At 39.0% G+C, this 27461-nt stretch overlaps 1 protein-coding gene across 3 annotated transcripts in view; it reads left to right on the top strand.

Annotated features, from left to right (window-relative positions):
• Nucleotides 1–25976, top strand: part of MED14 (mediator complex subunit 14) — an 85884-nt gene extending 59908 nt beyond the window's left edge. For 2 of the 3 annotated variants that reach the window (XM_065537929.1, XM_005593315.4), the window contains exons 22-31: nt 723–863; nt 4097–4208; nt 8862–8993; nt 11133–11315; nt 12484–12719; nt 16046–16225; nt 16319–16426; nt 20620–20745; nt 21123–21315; nt 23803–25976. In XM_065537929.1, coding sequence (XP_065394001.1) covers nt 723–863; nt 4097–4208; nt 8862–8993; nt 11133–11315; nt 12484–12719; nt 16046–16225; nt 16319–16426; nt 20620–20745; nt 21123–21315; nt 23803–23876 — 1485 coding nt within the window. In that variant the 3' untranslated portion in view covers nt 23877–25976. The remainder of the gene's footprint in view (nt 1–722; nt 864–4096; nt 4209–8861; nt 8994–11132; nt 11316–12483; nt 12720–16045; nt 16226–16318; nt 16427–20619; nt 20746–21122; nt 21316–23802) is intronic. The other variant, XM_065537928.1, reaches the window with a different exon arrangement.
• Nucleotides 25977–27461: the final 1485 nt, after the last annotated feature.

The raw sequence follows: 27461 nt of genomic DNA, 5'->3' as shown, positions 1-27461 counted from the left end.
TTTGCCATTGTTGCCCAGGTTGGTCTCGCAAGGGATCCTCCCACCTTAGCCTCCCAAAGTGCTAGGATTATAAGCATGAGCCACTGTGCTCAGCCCACTTTGGACTTTTAATAGCTCTCTAGTGATTCTGATAAGCTTATGATAGAATACTAGGGATGTAAGGAGTGTTAAAGAGAATCTGTGCTTGAAACATAAACTCTGATAGCCTTGCTCAGTTTTGACAATATATAAAAACAAGGCTGTCCCACTCTTAATGGTTCAAGATTAAATCATGTAATATAAAAAAGGAAAAAATTGGATCGTTTTTTACTCAGTTTTCCTTTCATATTTTCTAGTTTAAAAAGTGAGAGCGCTCACTAGCTGGGGAATTTTCCAAGTTATGGCCAATATGCTTTTCATTTTTTACCCCCATTTCTGGATTAGAAGTTAATAAGAAAATATTATGATCTGATGGTAAGAGGTGCCAGGATGTACTTCTTTCTTCAACTTTTTGCTCACACAGTATTTCTTAGTTGATATGACCTTTTTTTAGATGCTGTTTTTGTTAACTGTTTTCCTTAGTTTCCAGCTTCAAAATTAACAATATTTCTTCTAGGTTGTCCTAGTAATGATCTTCAAGGATCAACATACTATGTTTCTGTTTAAATATTCTAAATAATTTAAAATGTTTTGCTAATAATGTTAGGTAAAATAATCTAATTTTTACCTGTTTATATCCGTAGACGTTCCTGAATATGTTTGTTGACAGCAATCAGGATGCTCGAAGAAGGTCTGTAAATGAGGACGATAATCCCCCTTCTCCTATAGGAGGAGATATGATGGATTCTTTAATATCGCAGCTCCAGCCACCACCCCAGCAACAGGTAATATCTAGCCAAAATTCCAAGTGGTATCACATTTCTGTAACTTCACAGGTTCTATAGGCATCAAAGACAAGGAGGTCCTTGGTGGGCCCGAGATGCCCAGGAAATACTTATGAAATAATGAGTTACAGAAGGAGGTGAGGAGGAGACTTCCAGTGACAAGAAATGAATAGTGTTGGAAACAGCATTAATCTCAGATCATTCACGCACTTAAAATGATGTTATATGATTCCAGGGATGGAAATATCATCCGCAGGATGTGAGATCTTTGAGAGAGTTTCCTCACCTTGTCTTGAAGGACAGATGCTATTAAAGTAGAGCACAGTGGACTAAATGTCTAGCGATGTTCAGTAGGGACTGCTACAGAGAATAGGTGGACAAATTTTCAGGGTTCTGTCCTCAGACCATTTGGATAAGCCACATCATAGAACCATAAGAGCTTTCAGTTCTGTCCTGTCACCTTCACATGTCTGAGAGTTGAACAGGCCCCTAGGCCAGCCATTGTTTTCTCACAGACCCTCCTGAAATAGAAGGTGAACAGTGATCATTTAGCCCTTCAACAGTCCTGTGTGACTCCCTAGTCTGAAAAATCCTCATTGAGGCTGTAGACTCTGGGCTGGAGTCTTCAGGGGCTCCATTTTTAGTTGTATATGAGCACATAGCCTCTAGGCAAGGCTCTTTGGCACATCCTTTAGTTTTGGTTTACAAAATAGCTCACTGCTTCTCACCCAGAAGCTTTCATGAATAGCATTGCTTGAAACCAGCATTGTGCAGAGAATCCTCTTAGCTTATTTTATTGCTTAGCTTCTGGTCTGGCTACTTAGTGACTACAACTTTCCAGTGCTTAAATCTTTGAAAAAATACTAGATTCTTACTAGAAGGAGGGTTTTTTGGAAGCTCTGTTGTTCCTGGCAGCTATTTAGGGTTACTTGCCTTCTCACTGTTTCCCTTCTTGGCCTTCATGTAGAACAGGGAAGCTCAGTAAAGGCCTATGCGAATGTCTCTGTGTAGCCAAGGTGCTGCACTCTTGTGACAGACATTGACTCAGATGAGATACTAGCCCTCTGAGGATGCTGGGCCACCATGGGAGAGAAGTACCTTGGCCCAGCGGATATCAGAGCAGCTTTTTCCTTGTGGAAGCCACTTTCTTGCATTTTTTATTTTTCCTGTACCTGATATGGAGCAGGGAATGAGCCACATCCTTTGGGGGAAAGAAGTAACTGAGATGGGCTATCTCATGACCATGGCCGTAGCAGGGCCAATGTTATAGGGGGAATGGAGGGAGAATGTGGTCCATTATTCTCTCTGTCTCCCAAGATAAGTTGTTCATTGGCCCCTCTATAATGATTTTTTTTTTTTTTTTTTTTTGAGATGAAGTTTTGTTCTTGTTGCCCAGGCTGGAGTGCAGTGGTGTGATCTCAGCTCACCGCAACCTCCGCCTCCCAGGTTCAAGTGATTCTCCTGCCGCAGCCTCCCGAGTAGCTGGCACTACAGGCACGCACCACCATACCCGGCTGATACTGTATTTTTAGTAGAGAGGGGGTTTCTCCATGTTGGTCAGTCTGGTCTCAAACTCTCGACCTCAGGTGATCTGCCTGCCTTGGCCTCCCAAAGTGCTGTTGTTACTGAAAAAAATCATAATTTGACACAGTGAGAGCCTGCAGCGCTAGTTTATTAGATACTCTGATTTGGCTAAGAGCTCTATACACCCAGTAGCATTTCATACTGAACATGAGATTTCTAACTAGGAAAATAGTTGCAAGCTAAGGCAGAAGGATTAGATGTGGGTAGATTGGCCAAAGGTTAGGATATTCTAGAAAAGTTAGAATGATTTGTCACTTTGGGAAAACTTGAGGAATTTTCTGCTTTTTCTTGCTCTGTATTCAACCTGTAGGTAGAGCCTTTTTGTTTGTTTTGTTTTTAAGTTAAAAAGTTTGACACTTAATACCAAGTCAGAATCCTTTTAAAAGAATATTCATCTGCCATGGTTAAATGTCTTTAGTCGGTGGCTTTGGCTTTATGTACTCCTAAAGATTGAGCCTTTTATTGAGCATTTTCAGTTTTCAGTTTTTTCTGCTTATCGGATATCTGTGCAATGCTTCTATTTGTAAACTGTTCATCTCCCTGATAAGACAGTTGTGAGAAAAAAATGTTCATAAAGGGATTCATGTACATTTTACTTGATGTTAGCAGGTAGCTTTTCTTCTTTTATGTAAAATGCTGTTTTAGTGTATAAGCTAGTCCATGAGAAAGGAAAGGAAGAAAATATAAAAGTTTATGAATATCATAGTTTTAATTAACAAGTTAGTATGGCTTACATTTCCAAACATAAAGGTACATTCTACATTATTGGATAAAACAGTATGGGCAAATACATGATTTTGTAGCTTATGAGTTAGCCTGAATTCTATAATTTCTTTAAGATAGCTTAGAAAGAATCAATAAAAAAAAAAAAAAGTAGACAATCTGGTTTTAAAAATAGGTAAAAGATTCAAGTCATTTCACATAATAGGATGTCCAAGTGGCCAATAAGCACAGAAAAGGTATTCAAACATTATTTGCCATCACAGAAATACAAATTAAAGCTATGATGAGGTAACACTCCACACCCACAAAAATGACTTTAAGAAACAAATTGATAATTATTTCCAACATTTGATGTTAGGAACAACTGAAACTCTCGTGTGGCACTAGAAAATATGTAAAATGTTACAACTACCTTGTGAAAGTGATAAAGATGAGTAAAGGTCAGGCTGAGCTACCATATTTCATTGATACTAAACACCACCAAATGTAAGATGCATCAGTTTTTATCTACTGCTCAGAAAGAAAAAGCACTGCCAGTTAAACTAACATCCCATAAATGGAAAGAGACACCCTGATTTTAGAGATATTAAAGTGTGGGGGGAAAATGTCTTAGAATCAATGAAATGGTAGATAAATAATAGAGATAAATCAGTTATATGCTAGATATAAAATGAGCAAAAAACATCTTGAGGGATAGAAAGCATTGCAAGATCGGGAAAGAGGATGTTGCTATTTTAAAACATTTCGAAAGTCAGGGTTGTGTTGTTGATGTGTATTTATTTTGCACGCTTTTATACCTCATGTTTCCTATTTGGTAACCAACAAAGTGTGTAAATATTAACACTGTTGCTATAATTAGTGAAAGCCACACTCTTATGCTCCATGCAGTTGGCCATTTTACCAACATTTAATTTTCTTCTTTTCAGCCATTTCCAAAGCAGCCAGGAACATCAGGTGCTTATCCTCTTACTTCACCCCCTACATCTTATCATAGCACAGTCAATCAGTCTCCCTCTATGATGCACACACAGTCTCCAGGTAAGATATCACTTACTTTCTTGTCATGTTCAACTTTCAAATCCAAAATACACACACACCCCCCCCCACATTGAGAAGCACTGTGCATCTAGCCTCAGGCTTCAGAGAGAATTCCCTTTCTAGTCTATGGCTAGATAGTTGTCACTCATTTATTATGGAAGGTTTGTGAAGTCTGTGTCCAGGCTCAGGAGCACTTTAAAAGGTTTAAATTAATGTCACCCAGAGCCAGACTCACAGCACAACTCCAGGGGGTGCTAATCACAACATGATCTATATTACAGATCGACAGACTCTAAGGCCTATAGAGCCAAATCCTGCCTGTCATCTGTTTTTGTAAATAAAGTTTCATTGGAATGAAGCCACACTTGTTTATGTAATGTCTATGGCTGCTTTCCCACTATGACAGCCCTTTACAGAAAAAGTTTGCTAAGCCATGGAATAGGTGGAAGGGTGGCCTGCCCCCAAGCTCCGAGTCAGGCAGTGCACAGTCTGTTTGTCCAGACATAATGACTTTGTTGGCAGCCCTATGAAGTGTGCCGTAAAAGTGCTTGAGAATGCCAAATTTTTGCTTTTAACTGAATGATTCAGTGGTATCTCTTGAGCACTTGCTCTGTGCCAAATGCTGCCTGGTGCTGGGGATTTAGCAGTGAACCAGATATCAGCCCTGCTCTTGAGCTTATCATCTAGCAAGGAAGCTAGGTCATCAGATTTATTGGGGAGAATGACCCCTTGCCTACTAGGTCCTGGTAATATGTCCAGAGCATAATGATGGTTTTTTCAAAGAAAGTTTTAGCATAAAAGATGTGATATGTAATATAGGATGTAAAATATAAGAAATTAAATGATTTTTAAAAGCATGCATAATAAAACCTTTTATCTACTGTAAATATATCAGTCCACTCAACTAAAGAATACATTAAGTAGTTTAGTACCAATTGAAGGCATTCGGGCTTATCAGAAAACAGGACAAACAAAACTACATTAAATCCTGATTTTTAAGTAACAAACCCAACAAATACATCTGCTTTTAAGTTTTCACTTTGAAAAGCAGAATTTGCGGTGCATACTTTTCTCCTTTATAAAATACGAAAATTCTTATAGATATGTATATGTGTGTCTGTATATGAGAAATTTGTATTGACCAGAAAATCCGTTAATCTGCAGGTGGGAGATGTAATGACATAACTTATTCAATAGCTAATTCCATTTGTAAAATGAGAATAATATAAAACCTTTTCCATAGGGATGTTGTAAGAATTCAATGCAATAGTTCACATAAAGTGTTTAGCCTGGGGCGTGGTACGTGACAAATGCCTCTTTGACCAGTCCATTGTAATCTGTCTTGTTGCCCAGATTGGGCTGCTCGACATCCCGCACTGCCTAGGCACTCGCACCCTGGCAGATCCCACCCCCACCATGTCTCACACGTAGCCACTCATATTGCTCTTCACATTACTTCAGTGGTGTCGTTTTAAAAAAATAGATCCTCATTTTTTAAATCTTTAAATTCACTTTTATTTGGGGGGTGGGGTATGCTTCCTCTGCTTAGATTCCTAGATAAACAGTCTTCATCTGTAATGCCAAGTATGATGAGTGTTACAAAAAGGGTCACTTGGGCTTCTGAAAGAGCGTTCGATAAGGAGGGGTTCAATTGTTTGTTTCTTGGGGATGCCTTGTTTGCCTCCCTCCTTTCAACACTAGTTAAGCCGAGACGTGAAGGGTGGGTCAGAGTTACCCAGATGCAGGGACATGGACGAGGAGGATATCTCAGGCAGACTGTGCAGGGTGTGTGGAGTCTGAACTCCCAGAAGATGGTAGACTCTTCCAAATGGCTGGTGTGTGGAGAGACAGGGCTCTGTTCAAAATTTTGGCCTTTATTGTATGGGTAAATAGGAAGCCATTGTTGGATTTTAGTCTGGGTTAAATTTATACAACTGAAAGTGACAAGAGTGGTGGATGGGCAGATTTCACAGAGAAAGGAGCAGGGCGTTCTCTTGAACCTGTTGATTTTGCAAGTCCCCAGAGATTCCTAAGTCAAGATGTCCAGTAGGCAGTTGGCTGTATGAGCCTATAGTTCATCAGAGATGGTTGAGCCACAGATGAAGACTTGGAAGTTGTTGTTGTCATGTCTAGGGTCATTGAAGCCCAAGTGGGTAGTTGAGTCCACCCCTAGGAATACCAGTGGTCAGTAGGGAAGTAGCAGCTAGGGAGGAAGTAGGCAAAACAGGAGAAACAGGATTGTAGAACCCCAGGGGAGTGTGTTTCTAGGATAGGAGTTGACGTTGTTTTTATACAGTAGGAAGGGAAAAATATTTTGAAATACTTATAGTAGTAGACAAGCATATATAGTGCTTACTGTGTGCCAAGCCCTAGTCTAAGCACTTTGCCCATTTAATCCTCACAGCAAACCTGTGGTGTAGGTCCTATTATTATTGCCGTTTTATGGAGGAAAACTGAGACATGGAGAAGTTAGGTCGCTTGTCCAGATCATACAGCTAAATAAGTAAACATAAACACTTAAAGGTTGGTCAAGTTGATCAACATACTGACTGAAAGTAAGGCAGTGCTTTAGGTATTACAGAACACAAAAATATGAAATTATCTCACATAGTACAGTTCCCCTCGCCTTATCGCTCTCCGAGGTTTTAGTTGCCTGAGATCAACTGAGGACCAAAAATGGGCAAGTATAGTACAATAAGATATTTAGAGACAGAGAGGTACCATATTCACATAACTTTTCTGATAATATACTGCTAAGAGTGGTCTATTTTACTGTTGTTAATTTTTTACTGTACTTAATTTGTTAATTAAACTTTATCATATATGTGTGTAGGATAAAAACAGGTTTCAATACTATCTGAGGTTTCAGGCATCCACTGGGGGTCTTGGAACATATCCCCTGTGGATAAGGCGGGGACTGCTATAGTAGAGAATTTGAAACATACTGATATTAAAGGTAATTATGAGAATGTAGCAAGTGTTTAAATGTTGCATTTATTCATAGTTTTGGTAGCCATAGTTCACCCTTTCATAATCCTAAATTAAAACTAGTCCTGTGGCTTTAAATAAGTTAATGTTTGCCTGTTTTTTATATCTCCAATCGCAGTCTCTCCGTAAGTCTAGTATTGTATTTTCTTTTTTCTTTCTTTTTTTTTTGGAGACAGAGTCTTGCTCTGTCATCCAGGCTAGAGTACAATGGAGCAATCTCATCTTGCTGCAACCTCCGCCTTCTAGGTTCGAGTAATTCTCCCGCCTCACCCTCCTGAGTAGCTGGGATTACAGGCACGCGCCACTGTGCCTGGCTAATGATTGTATTTTTAGTAGAGACGGGGTTTCGCCATGTTGACCAGGATGGTCTCAAACTCCTGACCTGAGGTGATCTGCCCGCTTCGCCCTCCCAGAGTGCTGGGATTACAGGCGTGAGCCACCACACCCGGCCCGTATTGTATTTTCTAACTGTCTATTCAGCATAATTTCCATGTAATGTCTGGTAGATACCTGAAACTCAGCATGGCTGAAACTAAACTTCGGATCCTCTTCCCACAGACACCCCAGCTCAGTAAATGGCAGGCCCTTCCTTCCTGCTACTTGGGCTGAAGCTCTTCGAGTCATGCTGGACGTCTCTTTCATACCCATGTTCAGTCATTTACCAAATACTGTCAGCTTGATTTTCAGAATTTAACCAGAATCCAACCACTTTTCACTACCATAGTCTGTCACCTTTATCCAAGCCACTAGTCCTCTCTCACCTGAATTATTGCAGTCATTTCTAACTGGTTTTCCTGTCCCTACCCCTACCCTTGCTCTATAGTCTGTCCCACAGCAGCTAGAGTGATCCTTCTGGGACAGAAGTTCGTCCATGATTTCCGCTCCAAACTCTGCATTGGATTCCCACTCATTCAGGGTAAACCCTAAGTCCTTAGAGTGGCCCATAAGTCCCCATGTGATCTGGGACCCACCCCTCTTCCTCCAGCCTCTCTGGTGTCCTCTCTTCCCACTGCCCACCTCGTTCACTCTGTTCTTGCCACACTGGCTTCCTCCCTGTTATTTATAACTGCTTCCACCTTTGGGGCATTTGCACTAGCTCTCTGTTTGGCTGGAATATCTCATCCCCTGGGTATCCTCATGCCTAATCCTTTCTTCACGTGTCAGCTCACGTGCCCCTTTCCTTAGGTCTTTTCTGATTGCTATATATAAGGAACAATACCCACCTCCTTCACTACACGATATTGTCCCCTTACCCTGTTGTATTTTTTTCCATAGCACTTACCTGACAGATACTTGTCTTTCTCATTCTATTAGAATATAAGCTTTGTTAGGGCAGGAATTTTTGTCTCTTTCGTTAACTGCTGCATCCCCAATGCCTAAAACAGTGCTTGGCATGAAGTTGGCATTCAGGCCTTCTTGTTGAATGAATAACTGAATAAAAAGTACACCGGATTTTTAATCAGTCAATATAAGAGCTAGAATTTGGGCCCATGGAATTGAACACTCTCTTTCGATAATGAAATCTTGCCAGTTTTTCTCTGTGTTATATATATGGGAGCTATACTACTCGTTTCTTAGTTTGTAGAGAGATTTTTAACTTGGGGTCCTTGGACAGGACATAAAATGTGTCCTGCAAGATTATCTATAATTATTTTCCTTTATTAGGAAATCTGCACGCTGCCAGCTCCCCAAGTGGGGCTTTGAGAGCCCCATCACCAGCGTCATTTGTTCCAACTCCTCCCCCATCCTCGCATGGAATCTCAATAGGACCAGGGGCCAGTTTTGCTAGTCCACATGGTGAGTCCATACATGGAAATCGATACAGCGTAAGAGCTTGATGTGAAAATAATTTTTGTTGAGTAAATTTTTTCATTGCAAAATTAATACTTGTTTATTGAGGAAGTAGCAAAAATATTGCTCAAGCAAAAAGAATCAAATTTATCTAATTCCACCACACAGAGGTAATGACCAGTGAGTTTGTCTCTGCCTTGGACTCTCCCTTGCTGTTGCTCTGCCTTGCCCTTCCTGTCACATGCCCTGCTTGCCTGCCCTCTCACGTTTCTGTTATTCTCGCTTGCTCTCTACCCAGCTGCTTGTCTCCCCCTTCAAATACCTGCCCTTGCCCCCCTACAGTGGGTACCCTAACATAGGAATTGTTTTGAGACTTGAATTTTTTAACTTTTTAACTAAAAAATTTTATTTTGAATTGATTCAACTAGATAAAAATTAGAACCAGAAGTCAGTGAAATGTTTCCTTTTTATTCCACCAACCACCAGTTCCTCTTCCCAGAAACATGTAGATATTCTTGCAGAGCTGTTTCATGCATACACAAGCAAATACATGCAAGTGTTCTTTCCCCTCTCCTTTACACACAACACAGCATACTTTACAGTGTTCAGTGCCTTTTTTCACTTAATATATCATGAGTATGATACCATAGAACATAAACAGGTTCCTCAGTTTTTAAGTTGTATAGCACCTGGGATTTTAGTTTTTACTATTAATATTTGTGGGAACATTTCTGTCACATCATCATACCATATGGCGTAATAATATCCCCTTGTCAGGGTGTACCATGACTTAACTGCTCTCCTATTGTTATATGTTTAGAATGTTGCCATTTTTTTCACAATTAAAAGTGGTGCCATCTGTGCTCATATCCATGATTGTTTCCTTAAGTTCCAAAAATGGAATTGTTGTATCAAGGGTTTTGAGAAATTCTAAAGCTTTCGAAACATATTGCTAACTGCTCATCTGAAAGGCTGTACCAGTTTCCCATACCATCATACAAGAATGTCTGTTATCCTGCATCATTGCCAGCAGGGAGTATTACATATTTTAAAGACCTTGGCCATTTTGATAGGTGAAAAATGGTATCTTATTGTTTAATGTGTTTCTTTTTTTCCTTTTTTTTTTTTTTTTTTGAGACAGGGTCTCTCTCTGTTACCCAGGCTGGACTGCAGTGGTGCAATCTCAGCACACTGCAACCTCGGCTTCTCAAGTTCAAGTGATCCTCCTGCCTCAATCCCCTCCCCAGCAAAGTAGCTTGGACTACAGATGTGCACCACCACGCCTGGCTAGTTTTTGTGGGTTTTTTTTTTTGTAGAGATGGGGTTTTGCCGTGTTGCCCAGGCTGGTCTCGAACTCCTGGACTCAAGCAATCCACCCACCTCAGCCTTCCAAAGTGCTGGGATTACAAGTGTGAGCCACCATGCCTGGCCGGTCTTTGGTGTTTCTTATTTTATACCTCCCAGATATATATGCTTTACCTATGTTCTTGTGTTTTTTCTTACCCATTTTTAAGACTTAAGTAAAGACCATTTAGTCTCTGACATATACATGGTAAAAGTATTTTTTCAGTTTGTCATTTGGTTATAGAGGGATATAAAAAATATGTTGAAGGTATCTGGAGGATGAAATTTATTTTTTATTTTTGAATATTTTCTTGGATACCAATGGAGGATGAAATTTAAATATCAGATTGTTCAGGAAGTCACTGCTTTCAAAACTTGAGTCTTGGTTCATTTCTTAGTCAACGTAGCCTAAATAAAGAATATGGAAAATTTCCTTCTCCTGATTTGTCGAAGTTGGTTTAAAAATATATTTCTGCCTTTAAAGGAACTCTGAGATTGTTTGCTTAATATTTTCATGCATATAGTAGCATACATTGTTACATATTACACACATTGAAGCTTGTGTGAAGGTAAATTTTATCCTCTTATCTTTATATTTTTCTAATTTTTGTATCATGTTAAAAAGTACCTTACACAAAATAGAGATTCAGTCATGACATGTTAACACACATCAAGCTTCAGTGAAACATCTTATTGGAAGAAAAAATAAAATTATTACTATGTAAAGATTTGAATGCTGTCAAGTAATTTTCAGTTATTAAAATATAGGTTTTGAGAATCATTTGTTTACCTTTTTTATAGGGACTCTTGACCCTAGTTCCCCATACACTATGGTGTCACCAAGTGGACGAGCAGGGAACTGGCCAGGATCTCCTCAAGTGTCCGGCCCCTCACCAGCAGCACGCATGCCTGGAATGTCACCAGCCAACCCCTCACTACATTCTCCGGTTCCAGATGCTTCTCATTCCCCTCGAGCTGGAACAAGTGAGTATCATCAACATTTTTATGTTCTTTTTTAGTATAACTCAAAGTGACGTATTTTGTTGCATCCTCACATTTGAAAGTCATGATCTACTTTTTGAGAGAGGATACTTAAAGGATATTACATAGGATCCTGATGAAGAGATGCATAAGGGGAGTGGAGTTTCCATGTCCTCTGTGAGCTTCCACATGTTTGGCTATCTGGAAGTTCTCCAAACTCTGTCCTTTTGGGTTTTTATGGAAGTTTCATCACGTAGGCATTATTGATTAAATCACTGGCCACTGGTGATCAACTTTGGGGATGGGGCTGAAACTACCAACCTTCTAATCGTGCCTTGTTTTTCCTATGATCAGCCCCCTTCCTGAAGCTACCCAGGGGCTGCCAGCCATCAGCCATCTCATTAGCATACAAAAGGACACTTAACCACTTTGAAGATTCAAAAAATTTTAGGATTTGTATGCCAGGAGCTAGGACAAAGACCAAAAATATATTTCACAATATCACACATATTAACACAGAAGAGAATTATATACATTTATTGGTTAGCTTTTGCTACATAACAATAACATTTAGTGGCTTAAAACAATATATGATTGTTATATATTGGTTCACAATTCTGCAGGTTGGCAGTTTAGGCTGAGCACAGCTGAGTGATTCTTTCAGGCTCTGCTGGGCAGCTCACTTATGTGTCTGTAGTCAGCTGCTGGGTTTGTTTGGGACTAGCTGATCTAAGATGGCCTCAGATGGCAAGGTTTCGCTCTGCTTTGTGTGGTTTCGCACTTGATCTGAGGCTTGTTCACATGGTGGCTCAACAGGATTTTAAGGCAGGGAGTAGAAGCTGAGGCCTACAACTAGCCCAGTGTCACTTCCACCACATTCTGTTGGTCAGAAGCAAGTCACTAGGCCAGCCAGGTTTCAGGTGGAGAAATAGAGTTCACCCCTTAAAGGAGTTGCTGCAAAGTCATATTGCAAGGGGCCTGGACACAAGAAGGAGAAAAATAGTGGCCATTTTTGCTAACAGGTTGTTAATATACGATTGTTACACCACAAGGAGTAACTGCAACAGTACAGAATGATTTAGAACATCAAAGATGTGTGATGAAGGCAAAACAGGAAGCAGTGAGATAGTATGTATTTGTAAATGACATAACATGTTTTCCTTCCCAAAAGGTTCTCAAACAATGCCAACAAACATGCCTCCTCCTCGTAAACTACCTCAGCGCTCTTGGGCGGCATCCATACCTACCATCCTCACTCACAGTGCCTTGAACATTTTACTGCTGCCCTCTCCAACGCCAGGCCTTGTGCCTGGTCTGGCAGGTAGTTACCTTTGTTCTCCACTTGAGAGATTCCTTGGATCAGTCATCATGAGACGACATCTTCAAAGAATTATTCAACAAGAAACGGTATGGGTACCTAGTGACCTTCTAAGTGGTGATTGTTAAGGGTAAAATGCTCAGTTGTCCTGCAGGATAGGATCTGAACTAACGTGACATTCCTTCACCTTCCCTCCTTTAACAAGCTCGTTAGAATTATGCTTTTCACCCTAAACTGGCATTAAAAATGGACTCCATTATTTTCTTTTCCATTCTTACGTTAACATAGTTCTGCATTATACAATTTGCTGTGCTGTGGCTTCTATGTTATGTGGCTAACATGAACCTGGAGATAGGTCTCTGCAGCACACAGGACCAGTGCGCACAGGATCTGGCCTTGCAGAGAATAGCATACCAGTAATTATTTGCTTTCTGGAGTGCCCATGCAGGCAGACTGATTTTTTGAATCTGAGTCTTTATGGAAATAAAATAATTGGCTGGATGTGGTGGCTTAGACCTATAATCCCAGCACTTTGGAATGCTGAGGCAGGAGGATCACTGAGCCCAAGAGTTCCAGACCACCCTAGGCAATATAGCAAGACCCTCTCTCTACAAAAAATTAAAAAAATTATCAGGCATGCACCTGTAGTCCTAGCTACTTGGGAGGTGTAGGCAGGAGGATTGCTTGAGACCAGGAGTTCCAGGTTACACTGAGCTGTGATCATGCTGCTGCACTCTATCCTGGGTGATCAAGTAAGACCCTGTCTCTAAAAAAATAAAAATAGAAAAAAAAATTTAAAGAAAATTATTTATGGTTACAAGGACAAAAGCTTCTTTTAAAATACATGAACAGGACAGGCACGGTGGCTCATGCCTGTAATCCCAACACTTTGAGAGGCTGAGGTGGGCAGATCTCTTGAGGTCAGGAGTTCAAGACCAGCCTGGGCAACATGATGAAACCCCGTCTCTTCTAAAACATACAAAAATTAGCCAGGCATGGTGGTGTGCACCTGTAATCCCAGCTATATGGGAGGCTGAGGCAGAATTGCTTGAACCCGGGAGGCGGAGGTTGCAGTGAGCCGAGATCGCGCCAGTGCACTCTAGCCTGGGCAATAGAGCGAGACTCTGTCTCATAAATAAATAAATAAATAGATAAACAATTGAATTTTTAAAAACTCTTGTAGAAAAAAGACTTCTAAAAAAAAAAAAAAAGAAAGAAGACTTCTAACTTATCCTATGGTGATAAAGCCTTAGGAGATAATTTATAATTGAGAGCACCAGTTCTAGAGTCAGGCTGCCTGGGTTTGTAGCCAGCCATACTACCTGCTAATGTGTGTTTGGGCAAATTACTTCAGATAATAGTATTTACCTAACTGATAACAGTTGTGGGGATTTGAGATATTTCATGTAAAGCCCTTAATATAATGTCTTGGCATTTTCATTATTTATAATTACTGTTATTATTGGTAGATGCATGTATTAATGAGGTAGTCAAAATGGTGAATGTTTAGGCTGGGCACCGTGGCTCATGCCTGTAATCCCAGCACTTTGGGAGACCGAGGCAAGCAGATCACTTGAGGTCAGGAGTTTGAGACCAGCCTGGCCAACATGGCGACACCCCACCTCTACTGAAAATACAAGACCAGGCACGGTGACTCATGCCTGTAATCCCAGCACTTAGGGAGGCCAAGGCAGGCGGATTACTTGAGCCCAGGAGTTCGAGACCAGCCTGGCCAACATGGTGAAACCCCATCTCTACTAGAAATACAAAAATTAGCCGGGTGTGGTGGCACACGCCTGTAATCCCAGCTACTTGGGTGGCTGAGTCATGAGAATCATTTGAACCTGGGAGGCAGAGGTTGCAGTAAGCTGAGATCATGCCACTGCACTCCAGCCTGAGCAGACAGAGAGAGACTCTCTCTCAAAACAAACAAACAAAAACAAAAATTATCTGGGTGTGGTGGCACATGCCTGTAATTCCTGCTACTTGGGAGACTGAGGCAGGAGAATCGCTTGAACCTGGGAGGCAGAGGTTGCAGTGAGCCGAGATCGTGACACTGCACTCCAGCCTGGGCAACAGAGCAAGACTCCATCTCAAAAAATAAAAAAGAATTAAAAATGATGAATGTTTAAAATATTCACTCCATGCTTAGTGTGAAGCCATTTTGCAACCTTCATACTAAGAGTTGGTACGGAAACGTTTTTGAATAAATTAGCATTCAAAAGAAAAAAGAGAAAAATAATAAAATAAACTAAAATCAGCACTCAAAATGGTTATCATCAGACCTGGGATCTAGCCTCAGCTATGCCACTTACTATCTATGTAAGCTTTCAGCTCTTTGACCTCATTTTGCTCAGCTGCATAATCAACATACTCTGCCAAAACAGGGGTCAGTAAACTATGGCCCCTGGTTGCTATGTCCTTCTCACCACCTGTTTTTGTAAATAAAGTTTTATTGGAACACAGCCACACCTGTTCATTTATGTATTGTCTATAGCTGCTTTCAGCTGTGATGACAACATTGTATAGTTGTGACAGAGACCATATAGTGCAACTTTTTCTATATAACACTTTACAGAAAAAGTTTGTCAACCCCTGGGCTAAAATAAGAGCCTAATCCAGATCTAACCTTTTGTAATTGTACTCTGTATTCTTTTTTTCTAATGTGCCACTTTAAAAAAAAAATATATATATATATATAGTGGAAAATGTTCAGCATATACAGAAGTAGAATAGTATAATGAACTTCTGTACTCTCATCACCCACCTCCAACAGTTAACTAATATCAGTATTGTTTCATCTAGAACTCCTCCCCTCAGATTTTCACAGCAAATCTCAGACATAATTTCTTCCATAAAAATTTTTGCATGTGTCTCTAAAAGGTATGGACTCTTAAAAAAAAGTGCACCATTCTCTACCTAAAAAAAAAATTTCTTTATCACCACATATCTAGTTAATATCCAGATTTCCCAGGTTGTCTCATTTTTTACACTTCGAATCAGAACTCAAATAAGTTTTTCTAAGTCCCGTTCAAAGTTTTGGTTCCCCCCTCTAGTTCTCCTTCTTCATCCTTATACAATTTGGAATCATTGAATATTTTTTTGATCCCTATGTTTTCTATCACATTGGTCAGTCCTCTGGATCAAGCTACTGAATGTATTCAGGCTCAAGTTTTTTGATGTTGTTTTGCAAGAATACTTCATAGGTAGAATTATGTTCTTCCATCAAAAGGCACATAATGTCTGATTGCATTTCTTTTTGCAATGTTGACAGCAGTTGATGCTGAATGCTGTAGGTGCCTTCGTTTTGGAATAGGTATCAACTTAGTGGTTTTGCTTTTGGAACAGTTCTCTCAGTAACATCTTCATTTTCTCTTTGATTTACATGTTAATTTGATGTGTCCTTATTTTGCAGCTGCAGCTGATAAATTCCAATGAACCCGGAGTGATCATGTTTAAGACTGATGCACTGAAATGCAGAGTTGCCCTTAGTCCCAAAACCAACCAAACGCTTCAGCTAAAAGTGACACCTGAAAATGCAGGACAGTGGAAACCTGATGAACTTCAAGTTTTAGAGAAATTCTTTGAAACAAGAGTATGTGTTTAATAATGCATAATTTGAATATAATTAATGAAACAGAAGCATTAATGTAGAATGAAGAATAACTTGCTTTATTTATCCCTGTAGGTTGCAGGACCACCATTTAAAGCTAATACGTTAATAGCCTTCACCAAGCTATTAGGAGCTCCTACACACATCCTGAGGGATTGTGTGCACATTATGAAGCTGGAGCTGGTAAGTTACAGAGATATACATTTCCAGCAAGGTTTGTTTGAGGAGGTTAGACTTGGTGGGAGCAGTGTTTATTGGTTTTCACCCATCTATATAGTTTCTTCTATTTTTCTCTTAAATTCTTAAATATTTTTAACTTAAATTTTATTTATCTTTGAATAGGTAACACAATTCTGTTTTATCTTTTGAATTTAAAACAAGATAATATAGTAAGAAATTTCCCATCAGTTCCTGTCTAGCTATCCCTGTCCCCTCCATCCCTGTCCAACTGTCTTCTGGCCAACCAGTTACCATGGCTTGCCTCTCCTTCCAGAGATGGTCCATTCATAAAAGCAAATAGCATTGCTCTCATAAACTTTTGATTGATTGAGACAGGGTCTCATTCCGATGCCCAGGCTGGAGTGCAGTGATGCGATCTCGGCTCACTGCAGCCTCAACCTCTGGGGCTCAGGTGATTCTCCCACCTCAGCCTCCTGAATAGCTAGGACTACAGATGCACGCCACCATGCCTGGCTTTTGTTGTTGTTGTTTTTGTAGAGACGGGGTTTCACCATGTTGCTCAGGCTGGTCTTAGACTTCAGGTCTCAAGTGATCTACCCACCTTGGCCTCCCAAAGTGCTGGGATTACAGGTGTAAGCCACCGTGCGTGGCCTTCTTGTAAATATTTTAAATGAAATGATATTTACACATCCTGTTTTGTACTTTTTTCCATTTTTATTATGAGCTAGTTTATGTATAAATTTATAACATGTAATTTTAAAAAATCTGACTCCTCATCTTTGTTGGTCCTAGACTTTATGTCCTGAATAGCTGTTAAAACTGAAGTGTAGGCCGGACGCGGTGGCTCACACCTATAATCCTAGCACTTTGAGGGGCTGAGGCAGGCAGATTGCCTGAGCTCAGGAGCTCGAGACCAGCCTGGGCAATGTGAAACCCTGTCTCTACTAAAAATACAAAAAAATTAGCTAGGCATGGTGGTATGGCCTGTAGTCCCAGCTACTCGGGAGGCTGAGGCAGAAAAATCGCTTGAATCTGGGAGGCGGAGGTTGCAGTGAGCTGAGATCTCGCCACTGCACTCCAGCTTGGGTGATGGAGTGAGACTGTCTCAAAAAAAAAAAAAAAAAAAAAAAAAAAAAAGGCCGGGCACGGTGGTTTACGCCTGTAATCCTAGCACTTTGGGAGGCCAGGGCGGGCTGATTGCCTGAGCTCAGGAGTTCCAGACCAGCTTGGGCAACATGGTGAAACCTCGTCTCTACTAAAAATGCAAAAAAATTAGCCAGGCATGGTGGCACATGCCTGTAGTCCCAGCTACTTGGGAGGCTGAGGCGAGAGAATCGCTTGAACCCAGGAGGCAGAGGTTGCAGTGAGCCGAGATCATGCCACTGCACTCCAACCAGGATGACCAAGTGAGACTCCGTCTCCAAAAAAATCAATCAATCAGTCAATCTGAAGTGCAAAGTAAGAGACAGCAGGATGCTCCATGGGCAGCAGCTGCCTTCAGAGCACGGAATATCTGTTCTTGGTTTGTTGTTGGCCCTTTGGGGATTTCCCTTAGTTTCTGCATAGCTCAGTCTGCATTCGTGTTAGTTTTCTAGGGCTGCCACAACAAATTACCACAAGCTGAGTGGCTTAAAACAATAGGAATTTATTATCTCACAGTTCTGGAGGCCATAAATCCTAAATCAAGGGGTCAGCAGGGCCATGCTCTCTGAAGACTCTAGGGTTGAATCTATTCCATGCGTTTCTCTTAGCTTCAGGTGGTTCCAGCAGTCTTTGGTATTCCTTAGCTATAGACTCATCACTGCAACCTCTGCCTCTGTCATCACATGGTGTTCTCTCTGTGTGTGTCTCTGCCTGTGTCTCTTCTGTTCTTATAAAGGACAACAGTCATATTGAATTAAGGACCATTCTAATGACCTCATCTTAATTTGATTACATCTACAAAGAGACCTGGTTTTCAGATAAGATCATATTCATGGGTGCTGGGGGGTTAGGAATTCGTGTCTTTTTCAGGTGTGCAATTCAATGCATAACAGCATTTAAAAACATGCCTTTTGGCTGGGTGTGGTGGCTCATGTCTGTAATCCCAGCACTTTGGGAGGCCAAGGTGGGTGGATCATCTGAGGTCGGGAGTTCGAGACCAGCCTGGCCAACATGGTGAAACTCCATCTCTACTAAAAATACAAAGAATTAGCCAGGCGTGGTGATGGGCACCTGTAATCCCAGCTACTCAGGAGGCTGAGGCAGGAGAATCGCTTGAACCCAGAAGGTAGAGGCTGCAGTGAGTCGAGATCACACCATTGCACTCCAGCCCGGGTGACAGAGCAAGACTCTGTCTCAAAAAATAAAAAATAAAAAGATGCCTTTCCACCCTCAATATTTTTAGTGTTTGTGGTGGATGTGATGATGTCCAGGATATCAAACCTGGCGTATTGCTTGAAATGGAGGAGGACCTTGCTTTATTCACTGAACAAATCTTGGAGATCTTTCCATATCAGTATATAAAGGATGTCTTTGTTTTGTGTTGTTTAACAAAGCTTAGTATTTCATTAGGTGAATGTATTAAAATTTCTAAGTACTCCCAACTTGTTGGCCATTTTGGTTTCTTCTGATATTTTGCTGTTACAAACAGTGCCACAATAAAGAGCCTTTTTATGGATGTGCCAGTATACCTGTAGAATTGCTGGGTCGAAGGATATATATAATTGTAAGTTTGGTAAATTTTGCCAAATTGTTCTCCACAGAGGTTATGCCAGTTTATATTCCCACCACCAATGAGAGTACTGGCTTTTTCCCACATCCTTGTCAACAGTTTTATCAGTCTTTAGACTTTGGGTCTTTCTGATTTGTAGATTTTTAGGTCTTTTGATTTGTAGGAATTGGGTATGTACATTAGCGAAGTTAGCCCCTTGGGATATTCATTGTAAATATTTTTTCCTCGTTTTTCATTTGTGTTTTGACTTGACTTTTGGTAGGTTTAGCTATGCAAAATTTTCTTTTAAATAGTATAAATGTATCAATATTGGTTTTTAAGTTTTCCTGATTTTGTATCATTGTTAGATTCTTCTCACTCTCAGATTTTGAAATTATCCTCCCAAAGTTTTTTTCTAATACCATTTGGATTCATTTTTTTAATTATTTAAATTTTTAAATCTATTTTTATTTATTTATTTTGAGACAGGGTCTCACTTTGTTTTGGTGTCAAATGTGAGGAGGTATGGATCCAACTTTTTCAGATGCTAATTTATCATATAATCAATCTTCTCTGTATGGGGAGATTTTGAATTCTTTCCTGTGAAAGTATGTAGTTATATAGATGGAATCAAGATGGCAGCTGATATATTTTTTCAATCTTACAGTGGTCTTTTCATTTTAATGTTTCTAGTGTTGATTTGAGTAACTTCAGTTACCTCACTGGTTTTTTAGTTAGCGTTTTACTATACATATTGGGGCAATAGTATTCTTTTGCTAATAGTCTCAACATTTGGCTTCTGATCTAATAGGCTGTAGGAAACATTATTTATGTCAAAAAGAAATCCATTTGAATTTTTAAAGGAGTAAATATTTATGTGGCTAAAAAAGCACCAATGGATATAATTTAAAAGTCTTTCACACAGTTTGACTAGTTTGTTTAGGGTAAGAGTTGGAAACAGGACTGGGAAGTCTAGATTGGCACAGTTAAGAAGGGCCTCGAATGCTAGGTGTTGGTCCTCAGTTGTGGGTGGTAGGGGGACAGCATATGTCACTAAATGTCACTGAGCATTTGTGAGCTTGAGTAGAACCATGTTGTAGGACCTATGTCTGATGGTGGTATAAGGATGGACTGGAAGACGCAGCCACTGGAAAGAGCTGTTAGGGGAGCACAGGAGAAGTAATAAAGCCCTGCACATGGTGGCCTCAATGAATATAGATAGGAGGGAACAGATGTCAGAGACACTGCAGAAGCTGAATCCATAGGCCTTAGGAATTAACGAAGTGGGAGGGAAGGAAGGGGGAAATCTTACATAAATCCACACTTGACTTTTCTGTTAGCAACTTCATGTATATATTTGTTTTGAAAAAGTGTAGATTATCAACTTTATGTTCTGTTAATAATTGGGTATGAAACAAAATTCTAACCTCTCAGACTTTCGTAGTAGAATATGATTTTAAATGTTTATATGCCTTTATCTTGATTTTTTTCCCCCTCAAAACAGTTCCCTGACCAGGCAACACAGCTGAAATGGAATGTTCAGTTTTGCCTAACGATCCCTCCCAGCGCACCACCAATTGCACCTCCTGGGACACCTGCTGTGGTGCTGAAATCCAAAATGCTATTTTTTGTAAGTACCACCCAGCATCTGTGCATGTACAGAGCTTCTGAGGAGAAAGCTACGTGATAATAGAGCAACTTTTGGATAACTGCATAAATTATCTTTTGTTGCCAAATAGAGCCCAAGATTCCTTAATTGTCAGCATAGATGTCATGACATCCTGGTTCCTTTAGTAATAAACAGAAATTTATTGAACCAGGTAATTGTGTAGCACAGTTGCATCTTAACCATAATATTCAGTTGTTTGTCACTTTTCTTGTCATGTGTAACTTTCTTTTGCTTGCTTATCTTAATCTGAAAGTATAGTAAATGATAGTACCTTTGATACATTTAGACAGATGTTTTATGATGTTTTTATTCTCTTTGTGTGTGTTGTGTGTATACAGCTTCAACTAACTCAGAAAACATCGGTCCCTCCCCAAGAACCTGTTAGTATTATAGTTCCAATCATTTATGACATGGCTTCAGGTACAACCCAGCAGGCAGACATTCCCAGACAGCAGAACTCTTCTGTTGCTGCTCCCATGATGGTCAGCAACATTCTGAAGAGGTTTGCAGAGATGAATCCACCACGACAAGGTACATGACCAGTAGAAAATATTTTATTGCATAGATGTTATAAAAGTGCTTTTGAGAGACACCCCTTTCTCCTCTTCTCTTCTCCCTCCTTACCTACTCTACCACCCAGTCATAGCAGTAGAGGTCTGGTTGCTGTGGCCCTCTTAATGTCTGCCTGTCGCTTTCTTCCTTTCTCACTGGTTCTTCATTTTTGTCCATTTCTCTGCTGCCTGGACTTTTTGATAGTGATTTACTTACTATTGGGACTGACCCAGTTGCTAATGCCAGAAGCTTGTATTTATAGCACACATTGCCACAAAGACCTAGGTTAGGATGATAGAACTTTCCATGGCTGTGAATTCCTGCCCTACCATCAATACCTGCCACTCTGTACATCACAAAGTTGAAATGCATGTTGGTTTCTCATATTTCATGGTTCAATCATGAATAGAAGAATATTATTAAAAGTTCTGTATCTTCTAAATGTTTTGTGAAGAATAAAATCTGATACAAATGGCATTACTGCTTTTTTGGGCTTCTTATATAAGTGTCAGGTGGGTGCAAGTGAAGCTTTTCACCATGTGCACAATGAAGCTCTCAAACTGAACATTTCCGAGGAAACCAGAATGTTTCTAGAAAGATAAACAAGGTCCCTGCAATACTGGAGTAGCCTTCACTTAACACGTAACTCCTGGCAGTGCTAAATTTGGGGTTGCGAAATACAAAGCTCAGCCAAGAGAACTTTTCTTCCATTTTGCTCATTTCTAATATTAAGGAAATTTAAATTTAAAATTTGCTTATTTGTAATATTAAGGAAGTTCTCTGTATCTCTCTGTTTAGAATAGTTAAATAACAATTATGTTTTTAAATGAGGGAAAGTTGTTCTCTGAAACATTTTTAGGTACTACAGTGTCCAAAGTTTTCTAGAACTAGGAATCAGGAAAGAAATGATATACTTAACTATTTGTTTCCCCACATTGGATATGCAGGCGAGTTCTCACTTTAGTGTATAAGGAATACACTGGGCAGTAGAGAAGGGTGTGCTTCTTTTGTTGTAATACTTCTTCTACTTCTTCAAATTTTCTGCTTTCATCCTTTGACTTCTCTCTTCTTTCAGCTAAAAATAGGTCCTCAAGAATCAAAGTTTAAAGCTATCAGAATTCTCAAAGTAACAGTCCAGTAGAACCTTGATAATAAACACCATTCCTTCACAAGAAGATGGCTATCATTATCTTATGTGTTTTTATGTATTATGTCTTGTGGAATTTAAAATTAAAAGGAAAATGTTTTGATCCAATTGGGATCAAGCAAGTTTTCCTGCCTATCAATAATGAAAATGTGTTTTTTAAAAAACAATATCACTTCTCCTTTTAAGAAATTGTTGAGATATTTTGGAAGTGTTTTCCTTTTTTATCCCCCTTGGACTGGGCAGACCTTTGGATTTCCTTTTCTTTCTGTACCTTCTCATGTGCACAGGATCACTGCACATCCTGCCCTTTGCTGAAAGGCGATGGTTCACATGAGGTCTTCAGTTCTCCCACTTTCAGCCACTGTATATAGTGTTAGACCATGCTCTAGAGGAAGGGATCCAGCTTTTGGTTTATAATATTTAAATACTTGTAATATTTACAAGAAGCAGAGTATTTGGTTTCTTGGAGCAAAGGGGAAGTTGAGGGGATGAATTGCCAGCACCCTCCCCACCCACAAATCTTGTTTTTGGATTGTTGGTGCACCATACTTCAGTCTCCCACCCCACCTCCCACACCCATCACTTCTCTTCTGATGAAGTGCTTTTAAGAAAAATCATTTTTGTATATAATTGATTTTAATGTTGAACTCTGGAAGTTGACCATTTCCTTGAATTTTGGGAGAAAACTCCAGTAGATGTCAGAGACTTGCACTGTCCAGTATAACTGCCACTAGCCAGCATGTGGCTACTTAAATTTAATTAAAATTAAATAAAACTTTAAATTCAGTTCCTCAGTCACAATAGCTATATTGCAAGTGCTTAGTAGTCATAGCACACTTATACAACATTTCCATCATCACAAAAAGTTCTATTGGACAGCGCTGTCATAAAAATTTTTTATCTGGCCTTTAATGCAATGTTTGAAAGATACCACCAAAGTTGTAACTAATGCATAAATATAAACTAGATGTTTTTATGATATCCAAAATGCCCATAAGCACTCAGTAGCCTTAAAGCCCAACTTCAAAGGCTTATCTAATGCTACACTGTTTCTAAACAGAAACTCTAGCCATATCTTCCTAAATTCAGACCTAACTGGGACTTGCTCGAAGTTTCCTCCTGAGAAAAAAAATCCAAACAAATATAATCTGATACTTCACAGCTTTAATCCCCAATAATCTGGGCAGTTAAAATTGTCTTTTATTTTGATCTTTAAAGTTCTTACTAATTTTAGATTTAATTACCCCTTCCCCCACCGGTGTGTTAACATCATCTTACCTGTATTGCGAATAGCTAATGACCATTTTTCTCTGTTGCAGGTGAATGCACAATATTTGCAGCTGTTCGTGATTTAATGGCTAATCTTACACTGCCCCCTGGTGGGCGTCCATAGACACTATTGTTTTTAAACCAGGAAGGCTGACAGATGAGACAACAAAAAAAATCTGAATTCAGCCTTCAGTTTAAAAAAGGAAAAGGACTTTTTTTAAAAACTTTAAGAGCTAAATATTCTAAACTGGCAAAAATTTTCAGGGTGCACTTCTTTCATCAAAATGATCATCAATCTTTTGTATAATGAACTTGTATAGTGTGTTTAAATGGGACACATTTCAAAGGAAATAAATCAGTGTCCGTTTGCCAGTAATAAATTTAATATTCTGTTTTATACTATAAAGTTATGAAAATGCCAAACTTGTTTATTTAATTGTTTTCTTATGTTTTGGGTGTAATAGTCCTTTTTTGGTTTTTGTTTTGTTTTTTAAGGCAGGTCTGTCATTTTTGAATACTGTAAAACTGTGATAAACTTTATATTGAAGCTGTATTTTAATATGACCGCTTTGAATCCTTACATGAAATGTTCTGGGAGTTGTTATAAACACACCCCAAGGAAGCAATATTTAATAAAACTAGGTCAAAAACAAAACAAAACAGTGACACTCACTTGTGTGTATATAAACTCTAAGAGACATCTTAGGCCCTCCTTCATCTTTAACCTGGTGGATGGAGCCGGTTATTAATTTATAATAATACATGTCTGAAATTTGACCGAAAACATCATCTTTATGTCAAGGTTAATATATTTTCTTCAGACATTCCTAACTTGGCTAGTGGTTAACATTTAGCACCTCAGTTGTCTTTCAATATATAGGATTTGGGTGAAAAATAAGGAACTTAGTCTTTGAGAAGGGACAGTACGTGGTTCATATTGATCAAGGATCCCAAATAATGCAATCATTCTCATTTGTTGAGGATGTGGGAACTTTTCTATCAGGAAAATTTAGTTTACAGAATACTTCTGCATACAACATTAATTAGGAAAAAAAGAACTTTAATGCTGTACCCCTGCATGAAGTTTCTGTGAGCTTTCTTTATCTTGCTTAACTTATCTTCCTTGCCTTCCCCACCAAAATTGGGATTGTTCTAAACAATTTCAATTTAATTCATTGTCAACAAAACGATAGAATGTTTTGCTTGGAAGAAACCTGGTCCATTCCCCTCATTTTGAAGAATCCCAAATCCTGGGCCTGTCCAGGGTCAAATGGAGTTTTTGGTGTTGATACATCTCTGCAGGGTTTCTTTTTGGAGCACTGTGCTGTCTTTCCTAGTCAGTCAGGGACTTTTTTCAGCTTCAAAGAACATGATCTGATGCAAAGGTCTTCTACCGACTTCATGGTATTTAGGAAAAATTTTTAAATGATAATACCATGCCGAGTTATCTGGTCACTGTAAGACTGGTTCTCCATTAAAATGTAGATGCTTTGTCTAATTCTACTTTAAGATGATTTAATTGAGCTTCTATAACTATCAACTACCAAATTCTAGTTTGAAGTGTCTCACTGCACCTATATCATATCTGTTCTCAACTTTGCTTGATTCTCCACTCATTTTCAATCAGAGTTGAGGCCTTCTTTGCCTTTCTTCTTTGTCTTATTTCTGCCTTCATCTCCCACTTCTCACCCAACTCTGCCACTGTTCAGGAGCAGTTGACTAAACTTTTATCCTTCCTTTAACTTAACCTTTTTATCCTTCTGTTTTTAGTTCTTACAGTGGTAATCACATCAGTTTGGCAATCTAAGATGTCTTTATCAAGGGTCAGCCCTTTTCTATTTGGAGCTGAATCTTTTCTTTCATGTAGAAATCTACATGTATATACAAGAAATGTATTTTTATCTGCAGGATAATATTGTTTCAAATAATTTTATTAAGAGTTAACTTTTTAGGTATTTTCCCTTTTAATGTGGTTTTGAAATGTTAATTGCATTTTTACACATGATGCATTCAGTGGACGCTCTTTTTTCCTAATTATAACTCATCTCTGAATGCATTGTGCCAATCAAAAGATAGGATTCAGTGAACAGAATTTGCTTTTGATGCTTATTAAGAGTAAACCCATGAATTTGAATTTTTATATTATGCTTGGTACTTGGAATTGATATATACCTTATTAAAGCTTGAAAACATTTAGCATTTGAATAGTAAGTTTCATCACAAATCATGTCTTTTGCCTCTTTTGTTACCCAGGTTCAATCAAAGGGACTGGATGCCCAAGTGATTTTCTCTAATAATCGGGTTGGGACTTAACTTTAAGGTGTTTTCAATGTGATTTTAGTATTTTCCAGTAATAAATAAAATTTATACAAAGTTTCAGAGAACTACCAACTCTCTCTAGTTAATTTTGATGAAGATGTTTTCGTTAATAGTCTGGTTTAGTATTAATTTAACCTTGAAATAAGAAATTGGTCCTGATTTGCCATCTTCATTTTTCCATCTGCTGAAATGCCACTTCAGAATGTATAAAAGTACTTTCGGAATTAGAAGAAAAGTGAGAGCTTCAACAGAACATGTCAAGTTGTTAATAACAGGAGCTGAACCTTATGTTTGAAAATTAACTGAGTGAGTTAAGTGCAAGCATAAACTGAAATATATATGACTTTGAATTTAAGAGCCACTAATAACTGTGTTCTAATTAACACAGTAATCTGTTCAGCCAAAGGATACTAACAGCCATTCTTTCGGCTGTGGTTAATTTGATAACTTGAAGAAGTTATAACTTTGCTACCCTGGATTCTGATCCAATTTCAATATAAAAAGTTGTTCCTTTTATAGTTTATTTCCCCCCAAAAGAAATGTCTGTTACATTTTACCTTAATATTTATTTATCATCCAAGTGTTCTTGATATAAAATCAGTATACAGAAAATTTTAAGAGAACTTACATTCAAGGGACATAGAGGGAAAATGTTAATGTATATTTCATTGTTTCTTGTGGAATTTTTTTTTTTCATTTGGTTTGAGAATGGACACTGTGTCTAAGGATGTGATTTAAATTTACTTAGGATGGATTTAGCGTTGAGGTTATTAAGACAAAGTTAGCAGAGGCCAACCAGCACTGTGCTGCACAACTCCAGGAACTCCATGATATGCTCACAATTTTCTGTAAGTTGCCTCCACTTCCAAGTGACCAGTGATTTGTTAAAATACCTTGCCCAAGAATATAACTGATTGGTGAAAGGGCATATTTAGGTCAATATAAAATAATAGCAAGTATTTATTGAGAGCTTACTATGTGCTAGGCATTTTCTTAATATTTCAATGTGTGTTTAATCCTCACAACAACCCAGTGTGGTAGGTTATTGATATCCTCCTCTTAAAAATGACTAAATGGAGGCCGAGAGAAATGTAATTTGCCTGAGATCAAATTAAGGTTGCTTAAGATCGAACTGCTAAGAAGGGGCAGTTTGAGTCTGAGCTAGTGCTTCTAAACACTGGGCATTTTTGCTGTGAACCACAGTCAGGGGAAGGTTTAATGTTTTGGACTCTTTCCTCAGAGGCTTTTAACTACACACAATTTTGACATGTTTTCCAAGCTCAGAAAGCTCACTAAAAACAACTAAAACTGACTTGACTTGTCACTTGGAGTTGACAATCCCAATGCCTTCTGACCTTTGTGGCACTTCTTTGGGAACTTAAATCAGACT

Source organism: Macaca fascicularis, chromosome X (genome assembly GCF_037993035.2).
Source record: "Macaca fascicularis isolate 582-1 chromosome X, T2T-MFA8v1.1".
Lineage (NCBI taxonomy): Eukaryota > Metazoa > Chordata > Mammalia > Primates > Cercopithecidae > Macaca > Macaca fascicularis.
This window is presented reverse-complemented; position numbering and strand designations above follow the sequence as displayed.